Source organism: Strigops habroptila, chromosome 13 (assembly GCF_004027225.2).
Source record: "Strigops habroptila isolate Jane chromosome 13, bStrHab1.2.pri, whole genome shotgun sequence".
Classification (NCBI taxonomy): Eukaryota; Metazoa; Chordata; class Aves; order Psittaciformes; family Psittacidae; genus Strigops; species Strigops habroptila.
In genome coordinates, this window is record NC_044289.2 from 15,389,134 (window position 1) to 15,412,676 (window position 23,543).

The 23,543-nt window shown below is 53.3% G+C and overlaps 1 protein-coding gene across 6 annotated transcripts; it reads left to right on the forward strand.

Moving 5' to 3' along the window:
* The first annotated feature begins 1,362 nt into the window (after window positions 1-1,362).
* On the forward strand, window positions 1,363-23,130 carry CSNK2A1 (casein kinase 2 alpha 1). 6 transcript variants are annotated; one of them, XM_030503104.1, is made up of 14 exons: window positions 1,380-1,481; window positions 4,480-4,643; window positions 13,432-13,622; window positions 14,659-14,770; window positions 15,041-15,142; window positions 15,551-15,601; window positions 16,358-16,417; window positions 17,040-17,123; window positions 17,295-17,405; window positions 17,957-18,058; window positions 18,892-18,992; window positions 19,629-19,777; window positions 21,301-21,387; window positions 21,853-23,121. In XM_030503104.1, exons 3-14 carry the CDS (start codon window positions 13,522-13,524, stop codon window positions 21,966-21,968), a joined length of 1,176 nt encoding a protein of 391 aa, XP_030358964.1. In that variant the 5' UTR covers window positions 1,380-1,481; window positions 4,480-4,643; window positions 13,432-13,521; the 3' UTR covers window positions 21,969-23,121. The 6 variants fall into 6 exon arrangements, with proteins under 6 accessions (XP_030358962.1, XP_030358964.1, XP_032776166.1 ...); XM_032920275.1 differs by lacking the exon at window positions 4,480-4,643 and having other exon boundaries at window positions 1,435-1,481; window positions 21,853-22,006; window positions 22,800-23,130; XM_030503105.1 differs by lacking the exon at window positions 1,380-1,481 and adding an exon at window positions 3,381-3,859.
* The last annotated feature ends 413 nt before the right edge of the window (window positions 23,131-23,543 follow it).

Genomic DNA, 23,543 nt, shown 5'->3' on the forward strand with positions numbered 1-23,543 from the left:
ACGGGAAGGCCTTCGGCACGCAGCCGCGCACCGGGAGCCCGTTTCCCCACAACAGGGGCCGTTATCAGCAGCCGATCCTCGTAGTGGTCCCAGGGGGAACCTCCAGCCCTTCCCCTCCACCTACCCCAGCGCTCTCCCGCTCCGGCCCACGTCAATGCGGGCGCGAAGGTGTCGGAACAATCGCCTGACAAAGAGCTATTTTTAGGGGCCGGGGCTCGGAGCGGGGATACGGCCCCGCCGCTGACAATGGGGGGAAGGGGGCCGGGCTTCCCCCGCCAGCACTCGGCAGCAGAAGGACCTGGAAGATTTCCTCGATGACCCAGGCCCGTACAATACAAGGAAAGCGCCGGAGGGAGATACCCCCGCCAGGACGAGCTGCTCCTTTACCTAATGGGAGTGACCCGGGGTGAGGGGCTGGGGGACCCGGGCCAGCGGCATCCCAGGGGGGCGACTCCCACACCCGGGGGTGGGAAATGGGGTGAAGCGGGAAGCATGGCCGTGCTCTGCTCTCCATGAGGCTCCGGACGGCGGGGCCGGGCTGGCTCCCGTCTGCTTGCGCCCCCCTCGTGTGCTGCAGGGCACGGGGGGCTCTGGGCATGGCGGGGACACATATGGCTTAACACAACCTCACAGCCCGCAGCGGGCTGTGGCGCTCGGCCTGGCCGTGGTGGCAGTGACCAGCACAGGGTGCGTGTCCCCAGCCCCGAGCGTGCCGGGAACCGCGGCGCAGCCGTGCCCTGCCCAGGGCGCTCCGTGCGGAGGTGCCGGGCAGTGTTCGGGTGTGTTTCCCCCTCCTCAGGGTCTCCTCCCCGGTTCGTCCCGCGATCGCGGGGTGGGTGCACGATGCGCTTTGGCCATCCCTTGGGGAAGAGCCGGTGCCGGGGCTGCACGTCGGGAAATCGGGGTCGAACCGAGCCCCGGTCACCGGGCGCGGGGCAACGCTCAGCCCGAGCGGGCGGGCGGGGGGCGCTGCGGGCCCGGCTCGGCTCCGCGGGCCGCAGTTGCCACCTGGCGGCGGGCCCCGCGCATGGCCCCGCCAAGGACCGCCCGCCGCCGGACCCCCGGGAGCCCGCAGAGCAGACCGGGACCGGGTGGCGAGGGGGCAGTGCGCACGGCTAAGCCTCCCACCGGCAACACGGGGCGGGGGAGGCCGACAGCGGCGGGTGGCGCTGGGCTGCGGGCCCCGCCCCGCCTCACAGTGCGGCCCGAGCGCCGGGTCCGTGTCCCGGTGCGGGCAGCCCGGGCTCCCCACGCCCCGCGCCCCGGGGCCGCCCCGCGGACTACAACCCCCATGATCCCTTGCGGCTCGACACCCCTCCCTTCCCCTCCGCATACGCGCCCCGCCCCGCCGCGGCTGGCTGCGGGATTTCCGGTTCCGGCGCGCCTCGCTCTGGTCCCTGCGGCTGGCGGCCGAGCCTTGTGCCTCCGCCATATTGTCTGTGTGCGGCCGGCGGGCGGGCGGCGAGCGGCGGCCGCGGCAGGTACCGGCGGCTCCGGCGCCGCGCCCGGGGCCCCGCGGGGGTGTGCGGGGGGAGGCGCCGCGTCCCCTGCGCCGCTCCCCTACCCCCGCCCCGCTGCGGGCGCGGTGCGGGCTGAGGGGCCGGGGCCGCCCCTCAGGAGCGCTGGGCCGCGGCGGGGGGCGCTGAGGGGGAGCGGGAGGCGGCGGCGGGGCGGGGAGGGCGCGGCGGGAGGGGCGCGGGTCGGAGCCTCCGCTGCGCCCGGCGCTGGGGCTGCCCCCGGCCGCGCAGGGGGAGCCGGGCCCCGCGGAAGGGCGGCTTCCCCCACCCCCGGCCCGCCCGGCCTGGCGGTGCAGGTGGTGGTTACTCCAAAGGCTCCGTCGTGCCGCCTCCCCGCCCTGCCTGGCGGAGCAGGGGTGCGGGGGTCTGGTTGTGCTCGCTGCCCCCCCCCGCCTCCAGCCGCGCAGGGTCTCGGTTCTGGGCCTTTCTGCGCGGAGGGAAGGTCGGTCTCAGCTCTCCACAGCGGTCGCTCCCCTCCGCAGGCAGCAGTGGTCAGGCTCGGCCCTGCTGTAGTTGTGCCTCGGTGCAATGGGCTGCGGGGTTGGTGGTGAAATGTGCTTTGTGAAGGAAAGGGCAGGTAAGATTCGTGTGTGGTGGTTGTCAGAGCACTTCGTTCCTTCTTACTGAGGGCTTTGGGTGCAACCAGCAAAGTTTGGGTTATAAACACTCACTCACTGGTGTATTTTCTGCTGACAGCAGTGGTTGATCTATGCAGAGACTCATGAGGGCAAGTGCCTCACTTCTGCATCCTAAATCCGTGTATCCCGAGCCTGTGTTGTGCTGTGGCCCAGCCCCATGGCTGTGCTGAGCCCCGGTGCCTGTCAGAGGTCTGCAGTGCTGTGGGGTGGGTGCTGGGCCAGCCTGCTGCTGGGTTGGGCTTTCGCAGAGCTGCTCTCGCAGTGGACCCGGGTGCTGGGCACGTCCCTCCACGTGTGCTCGCCTGGGTTGTGTGAGCTCTGCCCTCCTTTGGGAAGAGCAGCTCATTCCACGTCTCCAGGTGAGCAGCCACTGGAGGTCGAAGCCAGGGAGACAGCAGCGTTTGTGCTGGGGGCAGGCGGTGCTTTAGGCTGTTCTTTGGCTCTATCTTTTCAAAAACCAAATAGTTGCTTGTAATATTGAAGCTCGGAGTTGGTGTTGTGCTTGACTGGCAATGCCTGAGTGTCAGATGTGGCTCTGCCAGTGTGGATCCTGGATTCCCTGGGTTGGTGCAGGGAACTCGCTTGTCCTGTGCCTTGTTCGTCTTGGTGTAACGGAGGAAAGAGTGAAGCTTGTGCTGGGAGAGGGGAGGCTGAGCTTGGGAAGAGTTTATACAGGATTTAGGGAATGTGTGAAGCTCGATCAGCTCCTTAGTTAGGCCTAAAACTGGGGTTAGGGGAATGTTCCAGGTCTTACAGCACTGTGTCATGTGTGGGTAAAACATGGAACAGTGGCACATCCTCTGTGGAAGCACGCTGTGTCTGTAACTGGGAAAAGAAGACTGGAATGGGATGTGGCTCCACTGGCAGTGTCCAGTCCCATGTCCAGAACAGCCCACTGTCACCCTCAGGAGAAGATCCACCCTGCCTTGTGGCTGGAAGTCTGGTTCTTCAGTGCCTCCTGCCAGAGAAGGTTCATGTAAAGGTGCAGACCATTGGGTATGAAGCGGGTACATCTGTGGGGGTGGCAGAGACCCTCCCCTGCATCTCGACAGTGAGAGATTCCCTTTTTCACCTTTCTCTCTTACCTGGTCATACAATTTCTCTCGTTTATTCTCTGCCAGTGAAACCTCTCCCTGTTCTGTGGTGCCTGGTGGGGGCTGTAATAGAGAGCTCAGGATGCACATCCTGGAGCTCAGAGCTTGCAGAGGCGCTGCTGCCCATGAAATGGGGCTGAGGCAGGTAAGGTCAGCCCTGCAGTGAGGAGGGTAATGTTGTCTCAGCCCATAGCAAAGAGTGGAGCTGCTGTGTTGAATAACTGGGTAACAAAGGTGAGTGTGAGGCCCAGAGCATGTTAAAATGTGGTGAGAGGCTCACATGCTGGAGGAGAAAGCAGAGATCTCCAAGTGGGAGCTTCAGAGCAGGTCCTCTGCTTTGCCAGGGCATGTGGGCTCATGGTGGAGCAGGGATGGGACCTGTTGGCAACGTGGCTCTTTGGAAGAGGGAGAGTGAAATTGATGGTAGGTTCTAGCACGTGTGGAGGAAGGTGGACCACGGACTGTTCACGACATGAAGCAGAGTTGTGTGCAGGGGCAGTGAATGGCTCTTGTTTGCTGGAAAGCAGCTGATGCAATGTTGAGAATGAGGATGCAAACCTGGGAGTGGGGGTTGCTGGGGAAGGACCTGGGAGAATGCTGTTCCCTGCAGGTGAGACATGGAAAAGCCTCAGTATTGGAGCTTGGGGCATTTTCAAACAGTGCAGGTCGGGTGCACAGGCATGGCGTGGGTTTGAGGTGGGAATCTTGGGAACACGGGAGGCCAAAAGGTGGGTATAGATTTGTGGAGTTGTAGAGGAAGAGGCTGTGATAGGAGGGACAGGGATGTGACTCCTCCTGGTTCACGGTGTGGTGTCCTTCCCCCTGGCACCGGAATTCTTTTCTGTGTTTTCTCCTCACAGAACTAATTTTCTCTTTCTGTCTCTCCTCGTGCCCTCTGAGGAATAAGGCGAAGGAAGGCAGCAGCAGATGGGTGACATTGTGGTGGTGTGATTACTTTCCTGGCACATTTCTGAGGAGGCAGGGCTTCATTTCTGGGTTACCGGACCTGGCACCTCACTGCTCAGCTGCTTACCTCGGGGTGGCTGTTCCATAGGCTCTGGGTGAGGTTGGGGCCATCTTAGATCTTATTGTCCCATCAGGGTTTGGGAGAATAACCCCCCCAATGTCAGATTGGGAGGGCCCATGCCTCAGTGTGGCTGCAGGCATGCCCTGCTTTCATTGCAAGATGACTCTGGGATAATTGTTCTGAGCTTGGCTATCTCCTTCCAGGGGCTTCCAAGAGCTGACTCCTGGAATTTACAGAGCCTGATCCGAGAAAAGTTCTCCTTTGGACCTGCAAAAACTGCCTTGGAGAGGAGACTGCAGCTTCCTGAACTGTTGCTGAAAGCAGAGGGGGTTTACAAGCTGCTTTTTGGACCCTGGTTGCCATCAAGGTGCCAAACCTGTCTGTTGGGGGGAAAGGCTGGTGAGGAATGGGCTTGTTGGTGTGGTTGGGGGATCAGTAATTCACAGATATCTCCTGTTGGTGAGGCCTGAGCAGCAGCAGCAGCAGCATAAGCCTGACACGAGCCTTCCCCCTCCTTTGTTCAGGCTGCTCTGGACAGTTTTATTCAAACAAATGATTTTATTATCCTTTTCGTGCTGCAGCTTTGGGAAGCTGAGGAGCAGGAGGGAGACTTGGAGTCCTTTGTGGACTCGAGACAATGCCACCACTGACTCCTGTTTGGGAGGTCACCATTTCACTGTTTGAACTTGCCACAGAGTTTGTTTCTGAGAATTAGATGATTTCATCATAGAACCACGGAGAGGTTTGGGCTGAAGGGACCTTAAAGCTCCTCCAGCTCCAACTGGAGACACCTTCCACTAGAGCAGGTTGCTCCAAGCCCCTGTGTCCAACCTGGCCTTGAACACTGCCAGGGATGGGGCAGCCACAGCTTCTCTGGGCACCCTGTGCCAGGGTCCTTATGACCCATCTCTGATTTTTAAGGAATATTATGGAGCAGCCAGTCCAGCTGCTTCATCTAATGGCTGGATTAGTTTATGGCAATTCACTTGAAGTGGATGCTCAATAAATGTGTACTGGATGGAAGTGGAAAATAATTTGGGGCCAAAGTGGAGTTTGGTTTCAGGGTGCCAGTGGGATGCTCGTGTCTTTGGCTGTTAACAGCAGTGCTAGAAAATGAACTTAGAGTCTGTTTTTGCAGAGAAGTGGCCTCTCTCCTTGCACCTTCTGAGCAAGAAAGGGTAAAGTCATCTTCATTGTATTTCAGGTGAATGTAGGGAGGGTCCAGCGTGTGCTTTGGGGTACCACAGAGTTCTGTGCCAGAACTGGGTGGGAGAGGTCCCACCACGTCGTGTAGAAGTGCCCCTGAAGTCCTTTGCGTGTGAGGGGGAGCAGTGGTGCCTCTGCCCCGTTCTGCAGGGGAGGCAGTTCCTCAGCACATCTTGGACGCCTGGGCAGGAGCTGTCAGTAAAGCTTTACTTGGAGTGTTCTGCAAGTGGCCGAGCGTGGACACACACCCTGGCTGCATTTCCAGTGTGGCAAAGCAGGAGCTCCTGCAGCGTTCCGCCTCTTGGCAGTCTGGTCATAGATTTCTCCCCCCGTTACCAGTGTGCTGGTGGAATTCCAGCCTTGCCTGCTGCAGATCAAGCAGCACTTTGTACTCCAGAAGGAAGAGGAGGGTTTTTTGCTCACTGAGGAAGTTGTGCAGCATCCAGATCCATTTCAGCTGAGTTTACACATTAAATCTTGGTAGTTTGGAATGATGCATCCAGGCGTATGTCCAACATATGCATCCTACCAAGCATATAAATACCTCCTCATGCTAAGCCGTGACTTGGTGCTGTGCAGTGGCGTTAGGGGCGGTTGCAGGGTGTGAAGAGCGATGCTGTGGTGATGGCCACACGTGTCCTTGCCCGTGGCTGGCACTGCTGTGGGTTGGGCACCATGAGGGTGGGTTCAGCATTCGTGTCCCTGCTGGGTTACGCTGTGTGGTGGCTCCTGAGCTCTCCAGGGTCAGTCGGGCTCCAGAACACGGCTGTGAAGTACTGAAGTCTTAGTCAGCAACTTTACCTCACCTGGCTGAGGCTGGGCGAGCCCAGCGCTCGCTGTGATGTGTTGATGCCTCATAGATGCTGATTTGGGGGGTTTAATAGCTTGCTTTTCCCATTTGATGGTCAGAATGGCTGTAGCCAGGTTCATCTTGTGTTAGTAACCAGGAATTTGTAGAGAATTCTATTAGAACTTCTGCTTTCTGGCACAGGTTTGCACCATGTTTATCCTTCAGCTCCTGCCTCTAGGAGTTGCAGGATCAGATGGATGAAAACCATGTAACTTTAGAGCTGGTAGGTTCAGTTCAGTTCTAGCTGGATCCCCCTCTCCATGAAGCATAGGAGACAAATCAGCTGAAGGATTGGCCTGTCCTCCCCTGCGTGTGCTCATTAGTGAGGAAAACAGTTACCGTGTCCCTTAGCAGTGAGGAGGAAGATAGAACTTTCCAGAGGATGCTGCCAGTTGGCCTGACGTCAGCTGGGAAGAGCCTGGAGTGGGGCTGAACGTTCCCCTTGGTGAGCCCTCAGGAAGAGTCACCTGGTGGGGCTGCATCTCAGAAATGGTAGGGTTGGTGGTTGGTTTCTTGGAAAATAGTGTCCAAAGCTCCAGCAGGAGGAGCTTTGCTTGTGTTAGTGCTCTTAGAAGAAAAAGAATCTCTTCCCATTGAAGTCCTTGCAGGTTCTCTTTGGCTTTAGGTCAGGCTGAAGAGATGTGCCTCCAAAAACCCCACGGCCTTCCCTGCACTCCCTGCTCGGCCTCAGCTCCCGGGGCAGGGGAGAGATGCCCCAGAAGAGCTTTGCCATCAGTTTCTGGTTTGGTATGTGTGTACCAAAAGGTTAGTTTGGCAATTCCTGGTTACCTTTGTAGCCATTTCCTGTGGTTGTGTCAGGAGTCTGCAGCACTGGCAATGAGGATGTCCCCTGTGATCCTGGGGAGGCTGGGAATGGTGGCAGAGCCTGCGCTTGGCTGCCGGGGCTTGGGCGTCTTGTGGGTGTCCTCTGGCCTCAGCCCGGATCAGTCCTGATGTGTTTGTGTTGGGGAAAGCTTTCCCTTTGCTCTGTGTGCTGTGGGCTGGCCTGGCTCTGGAATACTGGGAGAGTCCATGGGTTTTGGAGAGAAGTGGGAAGAAAGGAGCCTTCAGAGTTGGCTGCTCTGTATGAAGTCCCTCAGGAGATGGAGCGAGGAGCATTCCCATCACTGGCAGCATCCTGCTGCTGGAGCAGGTCCCGGTCTCCTGCCCCAGGTACATGTGCTGTTGCCAACACTGGGGCTTTGGACACCTCAGCAAGCTGAGGTGCTGCAGAGTCCTACAGAGGGTCTGTGTAAGCTCCACTAAAAGTGAGCAGTTCCAGGCCTGCACAACAATGCGGAGTGTGCCAGAGCCGCTGCTGGGAGAGCATGTGGCTGCAGTGACACTGCCAGGGCAGCCTGCGCAGCGCCAGACGTGTCAGACACCACCCTCTGTGCTTGTGGAGTGCGGGAGGGAGGTTTTCCCCCACTGTGGAGGTGATCGCAGAATGTGGAGTTAGAGGAAAAGCATCCCGTGGTCAGCCCTGGGGCTCGGAGGCAGCGATGCTCCCTGGGAGGGTGGCTCCTTCCTCGGCAGGAGCTGCAGGGAATTCAGGGAGGAATCGGTGAAGCTGAGGAAGGAGGAACCAGTCTCGGGTTTAGGATGTTGCTAGTGCAGAATTACTCCAAGATGTTTCTTCCCGTTCAACTGAACCAGTCGACTGTTTTCCCCAGTGACTGCTCATGTCTTGTTTTCTTTAAGAGAATGGTGAGGTCGTTGTATATCATGATCTGTTATTTCTCCACAGCCGGACACAAGCAGCTCTTTAAGAGAAACCTGGAAGATGATTTTGGTGGAAGAATGTAGTTAGAGCAGAATGTGCTGTTCCAAAAAACCACCGAGAGAAAAGTTGGATTTCAAACCTAAGCTTTTTTTTAACTCAATCATATTTTAAAGTCCCCTTTTCTGCTGATGAATTCCCTTTAGTAGGGAAATGGTCTCCAGGAAAGGATGTAAAATGTCAGTCGTGTTAATCCAGGCTTGTTTCTATTTCAGCTGTAAAATCAGAGGAAAAATATAGGTTGGAAGGGACTCGTGGAGGTCATCTGTTCCACATGGCATTGCTGCAGCTCCAGCATCGTGGAAACACACAAATGAGCTTTCTTTTGTGAGCTACAACACGGGTGTTTTGTAAAGTTGGTTGCTATTAGCTCTTCCTTTAAAGGTGAGCAGGGGTTGGGTTGGTGCTGGCTGCCAGCAGCAGGCTGGAGCCTGGGGTTCAAGCATGTCTTGATCTTCTCATTGCAGTGGTGTCTGTCCAGCACTAAATACTCCCCACACTGTGCAGCAGCGAGTGCTCCTGCCCTGGGATCAATGGGCTCTGTGAAGGAAATGATAATCAATTTCATGTGCTAATTGTAATGCTTCCTCTCACTAGCAGAGCACATCGTGCACTCCTGATTTCAGAGCCGGGGTTTAAGCCGTTGCCGTGAAAGGGAACGTCTCAGTTGCAGTTGTGGGTAAAAGAAAGGAAGAACCTTCTGATTGCAGGCTGTTTACTGGAACTGTGCTCCTGTCTGCTGGCAAAGAGCTTTTCTAGCCCCAGAATGACCCAGCTGCTGCCTGGCCTGGCCTCTTCACAGCCTTAGTCTGTCACAGCCACCGCTGGTAATGAGCTTACATGGGGAAAGTAGAAGTGAGAGGGAATCTCCAGCCCTGTCTGGCTGAGCTGTATGTGTCCCTTCCTCCACGAGAGGAAGATGAGCTTGTGTGGGACAGTCTGTCAGGAGTTGGTAAAGTGATGGAAATGTTATTATGGCTCTTTGAGTTTGTCTTGGTGGAATTTGGGGCCTGTCTCGCTCCTTTGGGCCTGCTCTCTGCTGCCTGCCTGAGTTCACTGGTGATAACCAGTGATGTGGCTGAACGTGGCTCCCGGGGTTGAGTCTCAGGCTGAACTTGGAACTGCCTGGCAGGGCGCTGCTCACAGCGAGGGCAGGTTGTGCTGTTAGCAGCATTCCAGAGGGAGGCTGTGACCAGCGGTGCTCGTGTTCCTGGCTGCAATATTTACACTCCAGATCTGCCCCACAAAGATCATTGCTTGGGCAGGTTCCTCGGGACACCGGTGTTCTGGGAAGCTCTTGGCTTCCAGCGCTGTTGGGGCCTGTGTGTGCTGTGTCATACTGGTGCCACTTCTTAGGTGTAAGGTTCTGAGTGAGTAACTGCGTGCTCTGTGCCAAAAGCATTTCCATTTAAAAGGAGGGAAAATAGTATTCCAGCATCTCGGTTATTCTTGACTAAAAAGAGGTGAGTTTTACTAGAGGCTGAGCAGGTGCCTCTCAAACTAACGTGCACACATTCCTTAGCTGTGTGGTGTCGCTGCTTGCTCAGAGCGGCTGCATCTGCAAGGATGGAGGGCATAAGAAATTCCTGTAGGAGTTGGGAATGGGTGCTGTAAGTATGGCTACTGCACAAGAAATCAAGTCCTCTGGGGGGTTGCCATTGGGATTAGGGTGCATTTTAAGGGTGCCAAAACCCCTTTTTAAAGAGGAGGGGGGGGTTATAACAGTGGTTTAAATGAAAGTGGTTTAAAAATCCAACTCCCAGTGAACACTGAGGCTTTTCACTGTTACACTGAGCTTCAGGCACAAAACATGTAGCGTGCAAAGCTGCTCAGGCTACGCTTGTAATAACTCAGACTTTTAAGAACTGATCCCTTTTAATTAGTAGCCCTTCAATGAAGACATTCCTATGCGGTGGGGGCACGGTTGGGTTTGTCTCCTGGCCCCTCACTATCAGCAGCACCCACAGGGTGCATTCGCCTGCGCTCTTGTGAGCTCTTTGTGCATGGGATGAGCAGGGTCTGCTGGGGTGCTCTTGATAAGGTGCTGTGCAAGAGATGAGCTACTTATCACTTTGCTAATACTCAAATGTGGTTTTAAGGGCAGGTTGGTGGGAAAACCTGGCACTGAAACTTTTCCTTGGTGCTCATTTGCTGCAGCTACAATACGGGTGCTACCGGGGATGGGCTTCCCAAGGTGGTCACCACCAGACCTGGTTTCTGGCCATGCACAGGCAAAGCTGAGCACTGAGCAGCTTCTGTCAGCTGGTAACTAGAAGCTTTGTCTTCCTCTCTGTGACTTTGGTTATTGCCTCAAAGCTCGTGGTTGTTTCCCTGTTCAGCGTTTCTCCACCAGAGAATTAAAACTCTGGTTTTTGAGAGACGAGTTTTGGCTTTTTGGAGATGCTCAAGGCTGAGCTGCACATGGCAACCTGATCTAATTCCATCTCCTTTAGCTGGGTTACTTTTAGCAATCTCTCCCAATATAAATGATTCTGTGATCCTGTCATTAATGCAGGAATGGATAAATGACATGTTCTGTTTGGATTCTGCAGAACTCAGCTTTTATAAGCAGCTCAGGACACTCCTGTGGGTGCAGTCGCTGCTCACGCTGTACATTCTCTGCCTTTAAACTGGAGCCAAACTGACTTTTCCATGACCACACCTGTCCCCATTATTTGTCCCTATTTGTGTCAGTCCCTTCTGCCAAAGAGCTTTTGGAGCCACTGCAGAATTATCCCCCTCTGGGGACAGAGAGAGCAAAATACATACGAATTCCTGAGCGGTTCGAGCGGCCCTGGGGCAGGGTAAGTGTAGGTGCAGGTACTGTGTTTGCTTGAAACCCAGATGATCTGTGCAGGCTCTCCCCTTCCTGTAGAGAGAGCAGCAGACAATAATACCCACCTCCCTGCGCAGGCATTGTGTGCTGTTCTTAGAAGCTCCAGTCGATGGTTTCCTGAAAAAGCCCTTCTCTGAGCAGTCACTTCCAAGGTGCAGCCAGCGCTGGGCTGGAGCTACGTGACACAGTAAGAACCGCTCTGCAATTTGAGCTGTCTTTAGATAATGGGATTGATTTTTTTCTTTATTGGTTTTTTCCATGCTGAACCCAGGCTGGGCTGGCTGAGGAGCAGCCACGTGTTCTCACCCATACCCACTCGTGCTTAAAAGCTGAGATCAAAAGTCAGCTGAGGCATTTGGTTAATTCCTGCACAGGAGTGTTGGGCAGAGGAAGTTAGTCCGTGCATCCCTGCCAGAAGCACATGGAAGGAGGGGAAACAAAACCTCCGAAATCCACTAAATTCCACTGTCCTCGCAGTGGTGCAGTGAACTTGGATGCTCTTAATGCCCAAATATGTTTTGGGAATATACATGTGATTTCTACGGGTCTGAGTCATGCCACATAAATGGTTTGAGGTCTCAGATGATTGCTGCCTCATCTTCTGAAAGTGTCATTTGTTACAGGACTAACATTTTGGCCAGGAATAGACTATTTAGTCATATTTCCTATCCTTCCGTTAGCGGAACCTGGCCGCAGTGCCCCGTCCTTCCTTGCTCGGGCTGAGGCCTCAGTGTGAGGACTTTGGATCCGTGTCCTGTCCCTTCTGCCCCCTGGGGCTGGGATACCTCAGCCCCTCTCTGCCTGGAGCTGCCCTCAGCACTGTTTGTGTGTCAGTAGGTCAAAAACTGCCCCGAGGTCCGTGTCACCCGAGGAGGTCTGGTCCGTACCAGGACACCTCATGTATGTGCTTCCGAATGCAGAGCCGGCTGCTGGTCAGGTTGTGGGACGTGGTGAAGGACATCAGCCCCGCATCCCCCAGGTCACACCCCATCTTGTGGCTCTTGCTGTGGTCCTGCAGCAGACTGCAGTGCTGGTAGAGCAGGATTTGCTTCTAGAATTTCCTTCTGGTGTGACGGATCCTGCACCCTGAGAGCGCATTCGGGATCTTTCTGATGAGTGTGGCTGTTAACCTCCTCCTGCAGCCTGGCGGGTGTTTGTGTGGAGGGATGGCATTGGCACAGCAAGTACATACATCCTGTGGGTTTAGGTTGCTGCCCCGCTGCTCAAGTGCCTCCCTTTAACCAGGGCTGCGCAGGCTCTGCCACATGCTGCACCCTGAACAATGCTCTTTCATGCTCCCATGCTGCTTCCTTCCTCGGGGGTTATTTTGAAAGCTGACAAAGAGATTCTTGTACTTAAATGTTTAAAAATATGTTGGCTTTCACTTGGGAAGGATCTGAGGGTTGCAGAGCCTCCGCTTTTGTTCTAGGTGGGACAGTGTTTGTTGGTACAAAACTGGACTAAGTTCCTGATGTCCTAAATATTCAGACATCGGAGTGTTTGTGCCATGCAGTAACTTTCTTTTGAGGCGTTTTGACTTGTCTCAATACTGATAAAGCTTCCCAGAAGCTTCGCAGGCATCCCATGGCAAGGAGGGAGGAGCAGAGGTCCGTACCAAGCCCTGTGCACAAGCACCGTGCAAAGAAACGTCTTTAGACTCTTGCAGCAGAATTTTCCTTCTGTGTTTGGGTAAATCAGCATGTCTGACACACATGCTGCTGTCTTTGAGTGTCTCGACTGTAGAAAGTTGGGACTGAAGCTGATGCCCCATCCCAGCCAAGCTCTTCTGCCTGCTTCTGTTTGCTGTGAAGTGCTCTGAGCATCCTCAGGCCACTGGATCCCTTAGTGGAATCCCTGGCCTTGATCTTCCCAGTGGCCTTTCTTGCTACTGGTTGTCCTTTCCACCTTTGTGTGTGAACACAAAGCCTTCAATTCTTTCAAGTAAATCCCAAAGTTCTGATTTAAAGGAAAATTGGTGCTTGTAGAAGTTGAAACTTCAGAAAGTGCTTCATTTCGGTTGTGCAGGTGACGTGTTGATCTGTCTCCCCTTTGCAGCATCGCTCATTAGTGCCTTGCAAGAGGTGATGGTGCAGCCCCCAGCGCGTGGGGTGTTCTGGTTCCATGGCAGGCACGTTCCTCTTGGGTGGGGAGAGGTTGAGCCCGTGGCTGTTGCTGTCTCTCTGGAGCTGATGGAAGGTGTCTGTCTGCAGCCGCACAGCACGCTGCAGCTCTTCCCTTTGGGAATGTTCTCTTTGTCACCCCCGTTTGGAAAATACCTGCTGAAGTTGCAAGGTCGAGGGGTTGCTTTTGCCAAGTGATCCCGTCCTGCTTAGGGGAGAGCAGACACACAGTGTTCAGGCTCTGGCAGCTGACCCCAGGCTGCGGCCGGGCTCCAGCTTCTCCTCGGCAGCTTTTAATCATTAACTTAAATATTTTTATAGTACCTTGAGGTTTTTACCCTCCGCTTGGTTTTCTCTCTGCAGGTGGAAGAATCCGAGGCCGTTATCGTGCAGTGCAGGGCGGGCAGCCTCTGATTTGCCATCCCATCATTCCCACCTGCCAAGCTGTCTGATATGTCGGGACCCGTGCCGAGCAGGGCCAGAGTCTACACGGATGTGAACACACACAGACCCCGGGAGTACTGGGACTATGAGTCGCACGTTGTCGAGTGGGGGTAAGTCTCGGGGCTGCCTCCGCTTGTCCCTGGGCCAGGATCAGTCCCTGCAGGATCCTGCATTGTGGTGCGTGGGGAGTTCAGGCGCCTGCACTGCAGCAGGCTTTGTCCTGCTCCTTGGCAGCTGCCTGGGTGCATGGCAAGTGCTGGCATCCCAGCTTTGCTTCACAAAAGTGTTTCTGGTCAAAATGTGAAATCCCCAATGCTGCAGGGACGCTTTTAGCAGCTTCCTGAAGAGTCTGGGTTGCAGAGATTTTGCAGGGAGTCAGGAAATGGCCCCTTTCAGAGGGGAGAAAATCTGTTTCTGAAACAATCTAAACATTAGGGCTGAAAAGAAGTAAAAAGCCTGAAGTTGCCTGTGCCTGGGGCGAGTGGAGACGCTCGGACTTAAATAGGTACCTGCTATTTTGTGACTTATTGCTCAGCTCTGAGTGACTGGAAGAGATGTCTGCTGCTTTTTGAAGGAAGGAGGTGCCTAAATTGAGCTCATGACTGAACTGTCCAAGAATCAGACAGCAATGACACCAGCTTTGTGGCTCTGCCTTCCCCATTCTGCCCAGCAGAGCCTGGACTAAGTTCTGCCCTTGGCTTTGTGGTGGTTCCTGGGCTCTGAAGTGTGCAGAGTGTGCTGAGCAGGAGTGAGGGGTTGTGCCTGCTCTGGTTTTAAACAGGGCAGTGCTGAAAGGTTTGGTCTTTCTGGCTTTGTTGGTTTTTAACCACATTGTACAAGGGAAAATGGAGCTTCCAAATGCAGAGAGACCAGTGGAAGGCATAGGTTGAGTTTGCTGATGCTGAGTTGCACAGTCAGGCTTATGTTACCTACTACAGAAGAAATCAGTTCTGGATTGAATCTAACTCAGGCAAGTAGAAGCTCCCTGTTCCTCACTCTGAACCATTGTGTTCAGGAGATGAAGACACTCGTTAACCCACCTCGTCTGGAAGGTGAGGCAGTGATTTGGGGTTAAGGAGCAGCTGGTAACTCGTGATGGAAATGACAGAGCTCTTTGGAACTAACTCTAGCTTCTTATCTCCCCAGGAATCAAGATGACTACCAGCTAGTTCGGAAATTAGGCCGAGGCAAATACAGTGAAGTGTTTGAAGCCATCAACATCACAAATAATGAAAAAGTAGTTGTTAAAATTCTCAAGGTGAGCTGGGGATTGAGCAAAAGAGAAACCATCTTCCTGACCCTCATTCACATGAAACTGATGTTTGTAGCTGTCAGGGTTGTATGATTAGAAAGGAGACTGCAGATATTTGAGCAGTCAGGTAACAAGAAGATCTGTTTGAACTTCACTTGCAAAGGTTCCAGTGTATTTTGCTGACTTGCAGTCACTACCTTTGTGATGTGGATGTTGAGCTCTTGGCCTCCCTTTACTGCAGTGCTCTGTCTCACACATCGTTTTTCTACTCTCCAGCCTGTTAAAAAGAAGAAAATCAAGCGTGAAATCAAGATCTTAGAGAACTTGCGGGGCGGCCCCAACATCATCACCCTTGCAGATATAGTAAAAGATCCTGTGGTGAGTATGGAGGGAACTTATGGGGTCCCCTGGGGTATGGGTGAAGTTGCTGTGTCTGACTTCAGCTCTGATCTGGCTCTTTGTTTTCCCCTGCTCTTAAATCCTGCTTTTGAACTGCTTAATCAGATCAGCTCTTAATCTGATTAACTGCTTTTCGAGGGCCCTTCCCCTGCAGGTGCCTTCAGCCCCTCGCTGCAAGGGTGAGATACCCGTGACCTGAGACAGGGGAATGCATTCTGCAAGCAGTGCTGCATGCTTTGCCTCTGCTTTCTGTCTGAGGGGCACCATGTGCATCCAGGGCAGAGGGGCTTCTGTAGTTTTAAGAGTAGAAATGATGTAATTGATTATCCTAAATGCAAACATGTTGCCTCATCTTAACCACGGCTGAACCTTTTCTGTCTGTTTCAGTCTCGGACACCCGCTTTGGTTTTTGAACATGTAAACAACACAGACTTTAAGGTACAGTGCGGGGGGTGAACGTCTCATGTTTTCCATTTGAAAGCCTCTTTAGTGTGTTTCTGGGGAAGGACAAGTACACAGTGGGCAGGTGGGTTCAGTCATTTCCTTCCAACATAGTAACTGTCTTTCAAGGTAAATACACTTGGGACAGAAGTTTGTGATTAGTCCTTTAGCTCTGTTTCGCCACAAGAGGTTTCCAAGTGGCATTCTAAGCTCCAGAACAAACTAATCTGTTACCTTGGGCCTCTCAGTGCTGTCTGTATGAAACATTTTGCTTTTAGATGCAGTGTATAACTGTTTATTGGAAGCACTTTAAACGTGGGCAGATGTTTGTGGCTTTCCATGCTTCTGGAAAAAGGGATTTAAATGTTTTGTTGTCCCCTTCCCTCCTGACCTGCCTCAGGAGCAGAGTGGCTGTGCAATGCCATCTGCAATAGCTGCTTAATGTTGTACCTGTGGTCTCTGTGAGACCCAGGCTGCAGCGTGCTGCATCAGGCTGCTGGTGGCCAAGAGGGAGTTCATGACAGGAGCCAGCATGTACTGTCTGAGCTGGAAGGTGTGATTTGTAAGGGTGAGGGTAGGAACAGTCTGATCAGTCGGGTGTGGGATCAGAGGAACTTGGGAAGCTTTGTCCTGTGCCTTCAGGGGGGTTGGAGAAGCACAGCAGCAGAGCACAGGGCTGGCTCGTTGTGGGTTGGCAGGGATGGGGTGTTGGTGGGGTGTTGAACACTGATGTGATGTGTTTGTGTCCCACAGCAATTGTACCAGACATTAACAGATTATGATATTCGATTCTACATGTATGAGATTTTGAAGGTAAGTTGGTGCTTTGTTGGTTTCTAGGATTTGCACTCAGCTAATCCTGTAGAGGTGGTGGTTATCTCACTGATGGGGGGAAAGGGAAGAGAAAGCCTGTGGAAGAATTGGCCAGAAAAATACATATCAAATCAGTATCGATGGCTCAGCCTTGCTTCTGCAACAAATTACAGTCCCATTTTTTTGAGGTTAGTGGAGCCTTTGGGTACAGTGAGATGAATCAGAAGTGCCTGTAGGCTCTGAAAAGAGAAAACTGTAAGATGTTGCTGGCTGCTTTTGTGCTCTAATGCAAAGTCAAATGTATTTGTGCATTCTTCTGAAACAAATATTCTCTCCTTGGGAGCCTGGAGAAGGGAGGTGTGTGTGGTCAGTGCCCAGTGACTGTGCTCTGAGGGACTCTGAGGTGCCATTTGTGTGAGGAAGCACGTGAGGTGAAGTCAAAACACTTCTGTTGCTGGGACATCCCATTGAGAGGGGCTCTAGTTTCTGTGGTCCACAAGTCTATCCAGGTTATAACCCTACAGACAGTCTGGTTAGACTGGGTTTATGTGGAAATAGCTCTGAATATGATTGAACTTGAAAGGTTCTTATGACTCCAGCATCTCTTTGTGCTCCCCTCCAGGCTCTAGATTACTGCCATAGCATGGGAATCATGCACAGAGATGTCAAACCTCACAACGTCATGATTGACCACGAGCACAGAAAGGTAACGGGGGGTGGCTGGAGGGTGGGGAGGGGGCCTGCTCTTCTCTTGGCAAACTAGGATCCCTTTTGGGTACCCCTGCATGGTGGTGCTGGCAGATATCTGCAAGGGGGTGGAGAAGGGTAAAACAGAACTCTTGAGCATCCCTTGACCTTTGTTTTCTACCATTTCTAGCTTAGACTAATAGACTGGGGTTTGGCTGAATTCTACCACCCTGGCCAAGAGTACAATGTCAGAGTGGCTTCCAGATATTTCAAAGGACCTGAACTCCTTGTAGATTATCAGGTAAGAATTACTGGGATTTGTCAGTTTTCAATTCAGGTTTCTGGAGACCTGGAGCTAAGGGCAGCCCATTCTGAAATGCATTACAGAAAGCAGTGGCTGTAAAGCTGCTGAGTTAAAGGATCTATTGAGTGGTGTCAGGACCTGAGGAAGAGCTGCAGAACTGTCACAGGGATCTGGGAATACAAATGCTGAATGTGTTTTTAGCAGGGCTGTGTTTGCAGTAAAGCCAGGAACGAAACAAAGCCCTTGTGGGAACAGCCAGTACTGCATGGGCTAAATAAAGCTAAAACCATCCCCATAGCTGATAGCAGTTTGCATTATGGGCTGGAAATAGAGTAATCTGGTGGCTTCCACTCCATGCTGGTTCTGAAGGAAGGCGCTTCCTCACCTGCCCGTGCACCTTGTGGAGTCCACTCCTTTTGGCACTCACTCTGCTGCTTCCCTTCTCAACACGTGCCTGGATCACTGGAGGGAGGGGGGACCCTGTTAGTATTGAGAGTCTGTTCTGCTTCACTCATTAGAAATGGAATTGTCCTTCTGGTTCTGTACAGATGTATGATTACAGTCTGGACATGTGGAGCTTGGGTTGCATGTTGGCTAGTATGATATTCCGAAAGGAGCCCTTTTTCCATGGCCATGACAACTATGATCAGGTGAGAGCTGCTCCTGCGCAGTCAGTGTACTCTCAGCACTATAAAGGTTTCCTCTTGCACTTGTGTCGAGGGATCTGAAGAAGAATTTAAGCATTTTGCTGATGGCTTCTGTGCTCAGTTTGAAGCCACGTTCCTTTTCTCAAGTGTGCAAGAGTATGTAACCAGTTACACGGAAATAGGTTTATACTTTGTGCTTTTGAGCTCCTCAGTGTCTGGAAAAGCTCTATCAATATTAATGCTGTGTGTTCTGGTACACAGACTTTTCCTAAGGTTCTGTTATGTGCAAAGCCCCTGGCACTGTCCTTCCTCCCTCCCCTGTCTAGAAACTGTGCATTTGGTGCTGTTTTATTTAGATATTTAAAACTTTGTGTTGCCTTTAGGCCAGAATTTTTATATTTAAACCTTCAACACGTGCTCTGCATCTGACTAGTGGGCAGCCCTGGAAAATCAGTGACCTTCTGTTCTCACACCTCCACTCTGGAGCCCTCCAGGCTGGTGCTTCACCCTTCACGTGAAAGATACAGAGTTTCTGTTTTCATGACCAGTTATTCCTGCCTTCCCCCCATCAGTTTTGAGTATTACCTTGCTACCAGGGGAGTTGGTGTTGCAGGGTCCGGGGTGTCCGTGGTGTTGGGGTGTGCAGCTCCCTCCTGGCTGTGGGGTTACTGACTTCCAACTGTGAGTGGAGGCATGTTCATGGTGACCCCGTGGCTGCTGGTTCAGACACTGAGACCACGTTCAGGCTCCCAGGGGAATGTGCTGCTGCCTCTTCACGTGGGCTCTGGTGTTACCCGTGTCCCTCACACGCGTGACTTTGGTCTCTTTGTTCCCAGCTGGTGAGGATAGCCAAGGTGCTGGGAACAGAAGATCTCTACGACTACATCGACAAGTACAACATCGAGCTGGACCCACGTTTCAATGACATCTTGGGCAGGTGAGCCAAGCTCCAGGGTAGCTCATGAGCTCTTGGTAGGCCCAAAGAGCTACTGCTTTGTCAGCAGCCCCTGGAGCAAACTAAACCTTATGCTTTTGGCAGAAATGAAAGCCACGTTTCTTGAGAACTGTCACTTTGTGCCTTCGATCCCTTTTGCCAGTGCTTCCCATGGTCCTTTATCTGGAAATGGGCTTGAGGAAAGGTTTTTAATGTCATCTGGGCAGTAAATGAACTGCTGGAGCATAAAGCATGAAGGGCAGATGCTCTCCCCAGTGTTCTGGGGAGAAAACAAACCAGTGCTCTCAGAGTGCAAAAGGTCAGGTGCTGCATAAGATGCCATTTGTGTCTTTTTCGCCCTCATATTTTATGTGACACACACCAAACTGCAAGGGACTGATGTTGAGGGAATAGCAGAGGAAGAGAAGCTGGATTTTAGGCCTGCAAATCCATCCTGACCTTGAGTCCTTGTGCCGCCCTGTGGAGCCCTGGTGTACTGCTGCTTGCGCTGGTACAGCTCAGGGCAGGGCTGCCACGCTGGGCGGAGGGGGACGTCTGAGCAGTTCCTGCTCTTCGGAAAGGAGATTTTTGGCACTGCTGTTCTCCATCCAGCCTGATTTGGGTCTCTCTTCCCTGCAGACACTCCCGTAAGCGATGGGAGCGCTTCGTTCACAGCGAGAACCAGCATCTGGTGAGTCCAGAAGCTCTGGATTTCTTAGACAAGCTGTTGCGATACGATCACCAGTCACGACTCACAGCGAGAGAAGCCATGGAACACCCCTACTTCTGTAAGTGTCCTGGGCTGTCCAACGAGTTCTGCCTCTGGGAAGTCTCTGTCCCTGTAGGTTGTGCAGATAAGAGCTAAGGACAGCAACGTGATGAGCCTGGTGTGCAAGGAATCGCGCCGGAGCCGAGGCTGCCTCTGGGGTGGAGCAAGTAGGCCACTGCCACCCACAGCAGTGGAGGAAGTGGTGTTACACACCCATGGCAGGCCAGTGAATCAGCAGCCCCTATTGAAGCAGCTATTCCCAGGCTAACTTCAGCAGACAGTGGGGTACTTAAGCCCAGAACACTCTGGTTTGTCAAGGAGCAGAGCCTTTTAACTCCTTTTGTTCCTAAATGTACCTTATTGAATGGTGTATTCAGGTCTTGGCTTTGCAAAACAAAACGTGCTTTCACCACTAAATGCTTTTAAGCACTTGCTGGTTTTCACAAATCTTGGTGCTCAGGGGTTTGAAGCAGCTGGAACAATGCTCAGGTTTTTTGTGTCCTTGCTGCTGAACAGACTTGTGTCACCACCAACCAGCCCAGCTCTGTTATGCCTGTTCCAGATGTTCAAGTGGAAGCTTTGCAAGTATGAGCTTTAGTAAAGCTGAAAGCTGTGAGAGTTGGACAAACAGCTGAAATAACCTGTGTCCCAACAGAGGCAGAGGTCCTATTGAACTCCATGTGAGGAAGGGCAACATTTGGAATCCTCTTTGATGCAGCAGGTTTGGGAGGCAGGAAGGGTTCTCAGTGCTCAGGTGGTTGTGTTATTTACCTGCAGCTGGAAATAAAGAACCGCAGCATCCCAGCTTGGAAGGGACCTCAGGATCAAATGGTCCTTTCCAGGCAAAGCATGACCTAGAGTGGGTGTCCCAGCACCCTGTCCAGCTGAATCTTAACTGTGTCCAGCACTGGGGAACCCATCACTTCCCTGGGGAGCTTATTCCAGTGGCTGTTTGTTCTCATGTGAAAACGTTCCTCTTGTGTCCAACTGGAACCTCCCCAGGAGTAGCTTGTGCCCGTCACCCCTCATCTTTTCCTCTGACTCCTTGTCAACAGGGAGTCTCCATCTTTGTAGCCACCCTTTAAACACTGGAACAAAGAGCTAGTGCAGAAGTTGGGAACATCTTGCAGGAGAGGACGAGCTCAGTGGCACAGCAGCTCTCGGGCTGCACTGGGATGTGCAGAGACATGGCACACAGTTGTAATTAGTGCTAATCTCTGCTGGCTACACCCATTCTCTGCATTTGCCTTTGTGCACTTACACAGTTGCTTGGCACAGAGAGATCAGCTTCACCTGCATGTCCTTCAGCTTCTCCTCTTGAGCACCCCTGTGAACTCCAAAGCACAGCATTTAGGTGACTTCCCACTGATGATGTTTCCTTGGCACCTTCTTGGGTGCTTCCCGCTGGAGCTGGTGCAAACCTCTGGTAGATGAGGGTTGATGCTACCTGCCGTGGGCAGCTCGTGAGGCCCGGCTGAGCAGTCAGTGTGCTTCAGCTGCTCCCTGCTGACACGTTACCTGAGGGGACTTTGCTCTTCCTAGATCCCATCGTGAAAGACCAGGCTCGGATGGGCTCCTCCAACATGCCGGGTGGCAGCACTCCCGTCAGCAGTGCGAGTATGATGTCAGGTCAGTTCTGCTGCTGGGCCTTTCGGTGTGTGGTGTGTTACAGCATTCACGTGTGCTCTGAGCACCCAGGAGGGGGAGTTCTGCGTGGGGGGCCTTAGATCAGCTCCTGGGACCGATGACAAGGGCACAAAGGGCTGGGAAGCAGAGGGTGGGAGAGCGCGATACGGCCTCACTGCAGCCCGAGCTGCTTTTCTGGTCTCACTTTAAGAAGCGCTTTGCAGTTGGATGTTCTGAAGTCTGAGTGTGCCCCTCGGCAGCACTCGCAGTGCCCAAACCCCCACTCTTCAAAGGCTGCAGAGAACAGGGAGAGCTCTTTCATCTCAGTTTATTTTGGCAGCTCTGAAAGCATAGCAACAGCAAACTGAACCTGCAGAGAGCCAGTGCTTGGGTTACGCAGCTGAGTCCCGGGTAGCGCTGCAGCAGTGCCCCTCTAATTCCTGCTTCCCTGTCTCTCTTCTCTTCCAGGGATTTCCTCAGTGCCAACACCCTCACCCCTGGGACCTCTCGCAGGCTCGCCCGTCATCTCTGCCACCACCACGCTGGGGATGCCCGTTCCGGCTGCTGCAGGCGCTCAGCAGTAGTGAGGGGCCCCTGGCTCCTGCGGCCTGCGCTGGGTCAGGTGGGGAAGAGGTTCCCCCCCCCTGCTCAGGAGGCAGCTCGTGCCTGGCAGGGGGAGGGAGGGGATGAACGCTTTGGAGGCACCGTGTCTGAACTGTTGCTTGTGGATTTATAGTAGTTCAGTCATTATATACAAAATTATTATAGGCTGATTTTTCTTTTTTTACTTGAACTTTTTCGTAACTCAGGGGATTCCCTGAAAGTACCCACAGATGGAATATTTCTTGGACAGTTGTTCCCTCCCCTCCCCATCCTCCCCTCCCCAAAAAAAATACTCATTTAAGAACAAAAGATCGAATCAACAGCATTTCCTTGCATCCTACTGGAAATCTCTTCATGTTCCCACCATTCCTCCTCCACGAGCCTCCATCCTGGAGGATTGTGCTGCTCTCCAGAACCAAACCAAGTCTTTGTGGGGCAGGGGAGGGGGATTCTTGAAGTACCGCTCACTTGAACCCCATGTCCTGCCTGTCACCCAGCCAGGGTCCACTGAGGAGACAATTCCAGTATGGAGAGGTGGGATAAAGCTTAAAAGGAGTGAGTGCAGATAATGTTTGAAACCCTAATTGGACTGAATCACGTCTCCTTAGGAGCCAACCAGAATGCCAACTCACCCCCCTGCATGTCATTTTAGTCTTAAAAGATGAAGTTTCTGCTCACTGGGAGTCCTGGGCAGCTCCGAGGCCGGGCTCCCCCCTGGAGCTCCCTCTTCCCGGGCTCTGGATCTCTGGAATTACTTTGTTATTTGGGTATCTTTTGTTTTTTTGTTTTTTTTTTTTAAATCGTTTCTCTAGGTTTCAAGCTGGTGGCTACTTAAAGCTGGAAAACTCAGACTGCGCCAAGTCCGCTCCCACATCTTCACCCCCATCCCCTCCCTCCCGTGCCATGTGGTGAGAATGCAGTTACCTCACAGTCCTGTACATACGCACTGAGAGGACGGAGTTACCTTAACCCGGAATGGTAGATCAGTAATTGTGGACAACTCTTTATCATTGACAACGGAAACAGCACCCTCGTTACAGCCCCGCGCCCCCTTGCTGTGTATATATACTTTGTCCTTCATATGTGAAAGATCCAGTGTTGGAATTCTTTGGTGTAAATAAACATTTGGTTTTATTTATCGAGGTTAGATTGAAGCTCCCTGTGTAGAGGCCTCCTGAGGCCGTGACCCCCCCATCCCCACCCCAGTGGGGCCCCTGCTTCTCGGGGGTGTTGGGTGTTTGTGCCCTCACCCTGTAGCCCCCCTTCCCAGTGCCCGGCCCTTGGTTGTCCCCCTCTTAGGGGTGACGTCCGTGTCCTTGCAGGTCGATGTTAGGCTGGAGCGTGCGGGTTGGGCTGGAGATGGGGAGATGCTCCTGGGTGTGAGGGTCACCGGGCAGGGGGGAGGTTTCCCATGTGCCCAGGAGCAGCTTCTCCGGGGCCTCATCCCATGGGAATCCATGGCATTTCCTCCCAGGATGAGGGAGCCGGTGCGCGCCCGGTGCCGGAGCAGCGGCCGCGGGGCGGGCCCGGCCGCGGCCTCCGAGGGCTCTTCCCGC

Coding starts and splice junctions, on each gene's coding strand:
- CSNK2A1 (XM_030503102.1), top strand. CDS start 13,522: ATGTCGGGACCCGTGCCGAGCAGGGCCAGAGTCTACACGGATGTGAAC. Junction 15,602..16,357: donor TAAACAACACAGACTTTAAG/GTACAGTGCGGG, acceptor TGTGTCCCACAG/CAATTGTACCAGACATTAAC. Junction 21,388..21,852: donor CAGTGCGAGTATGATGTCAG/GTCAGTTCTGCT, acceptor CTTCTCTTCCAG/GGATTTCCTCAGTGCCAACA.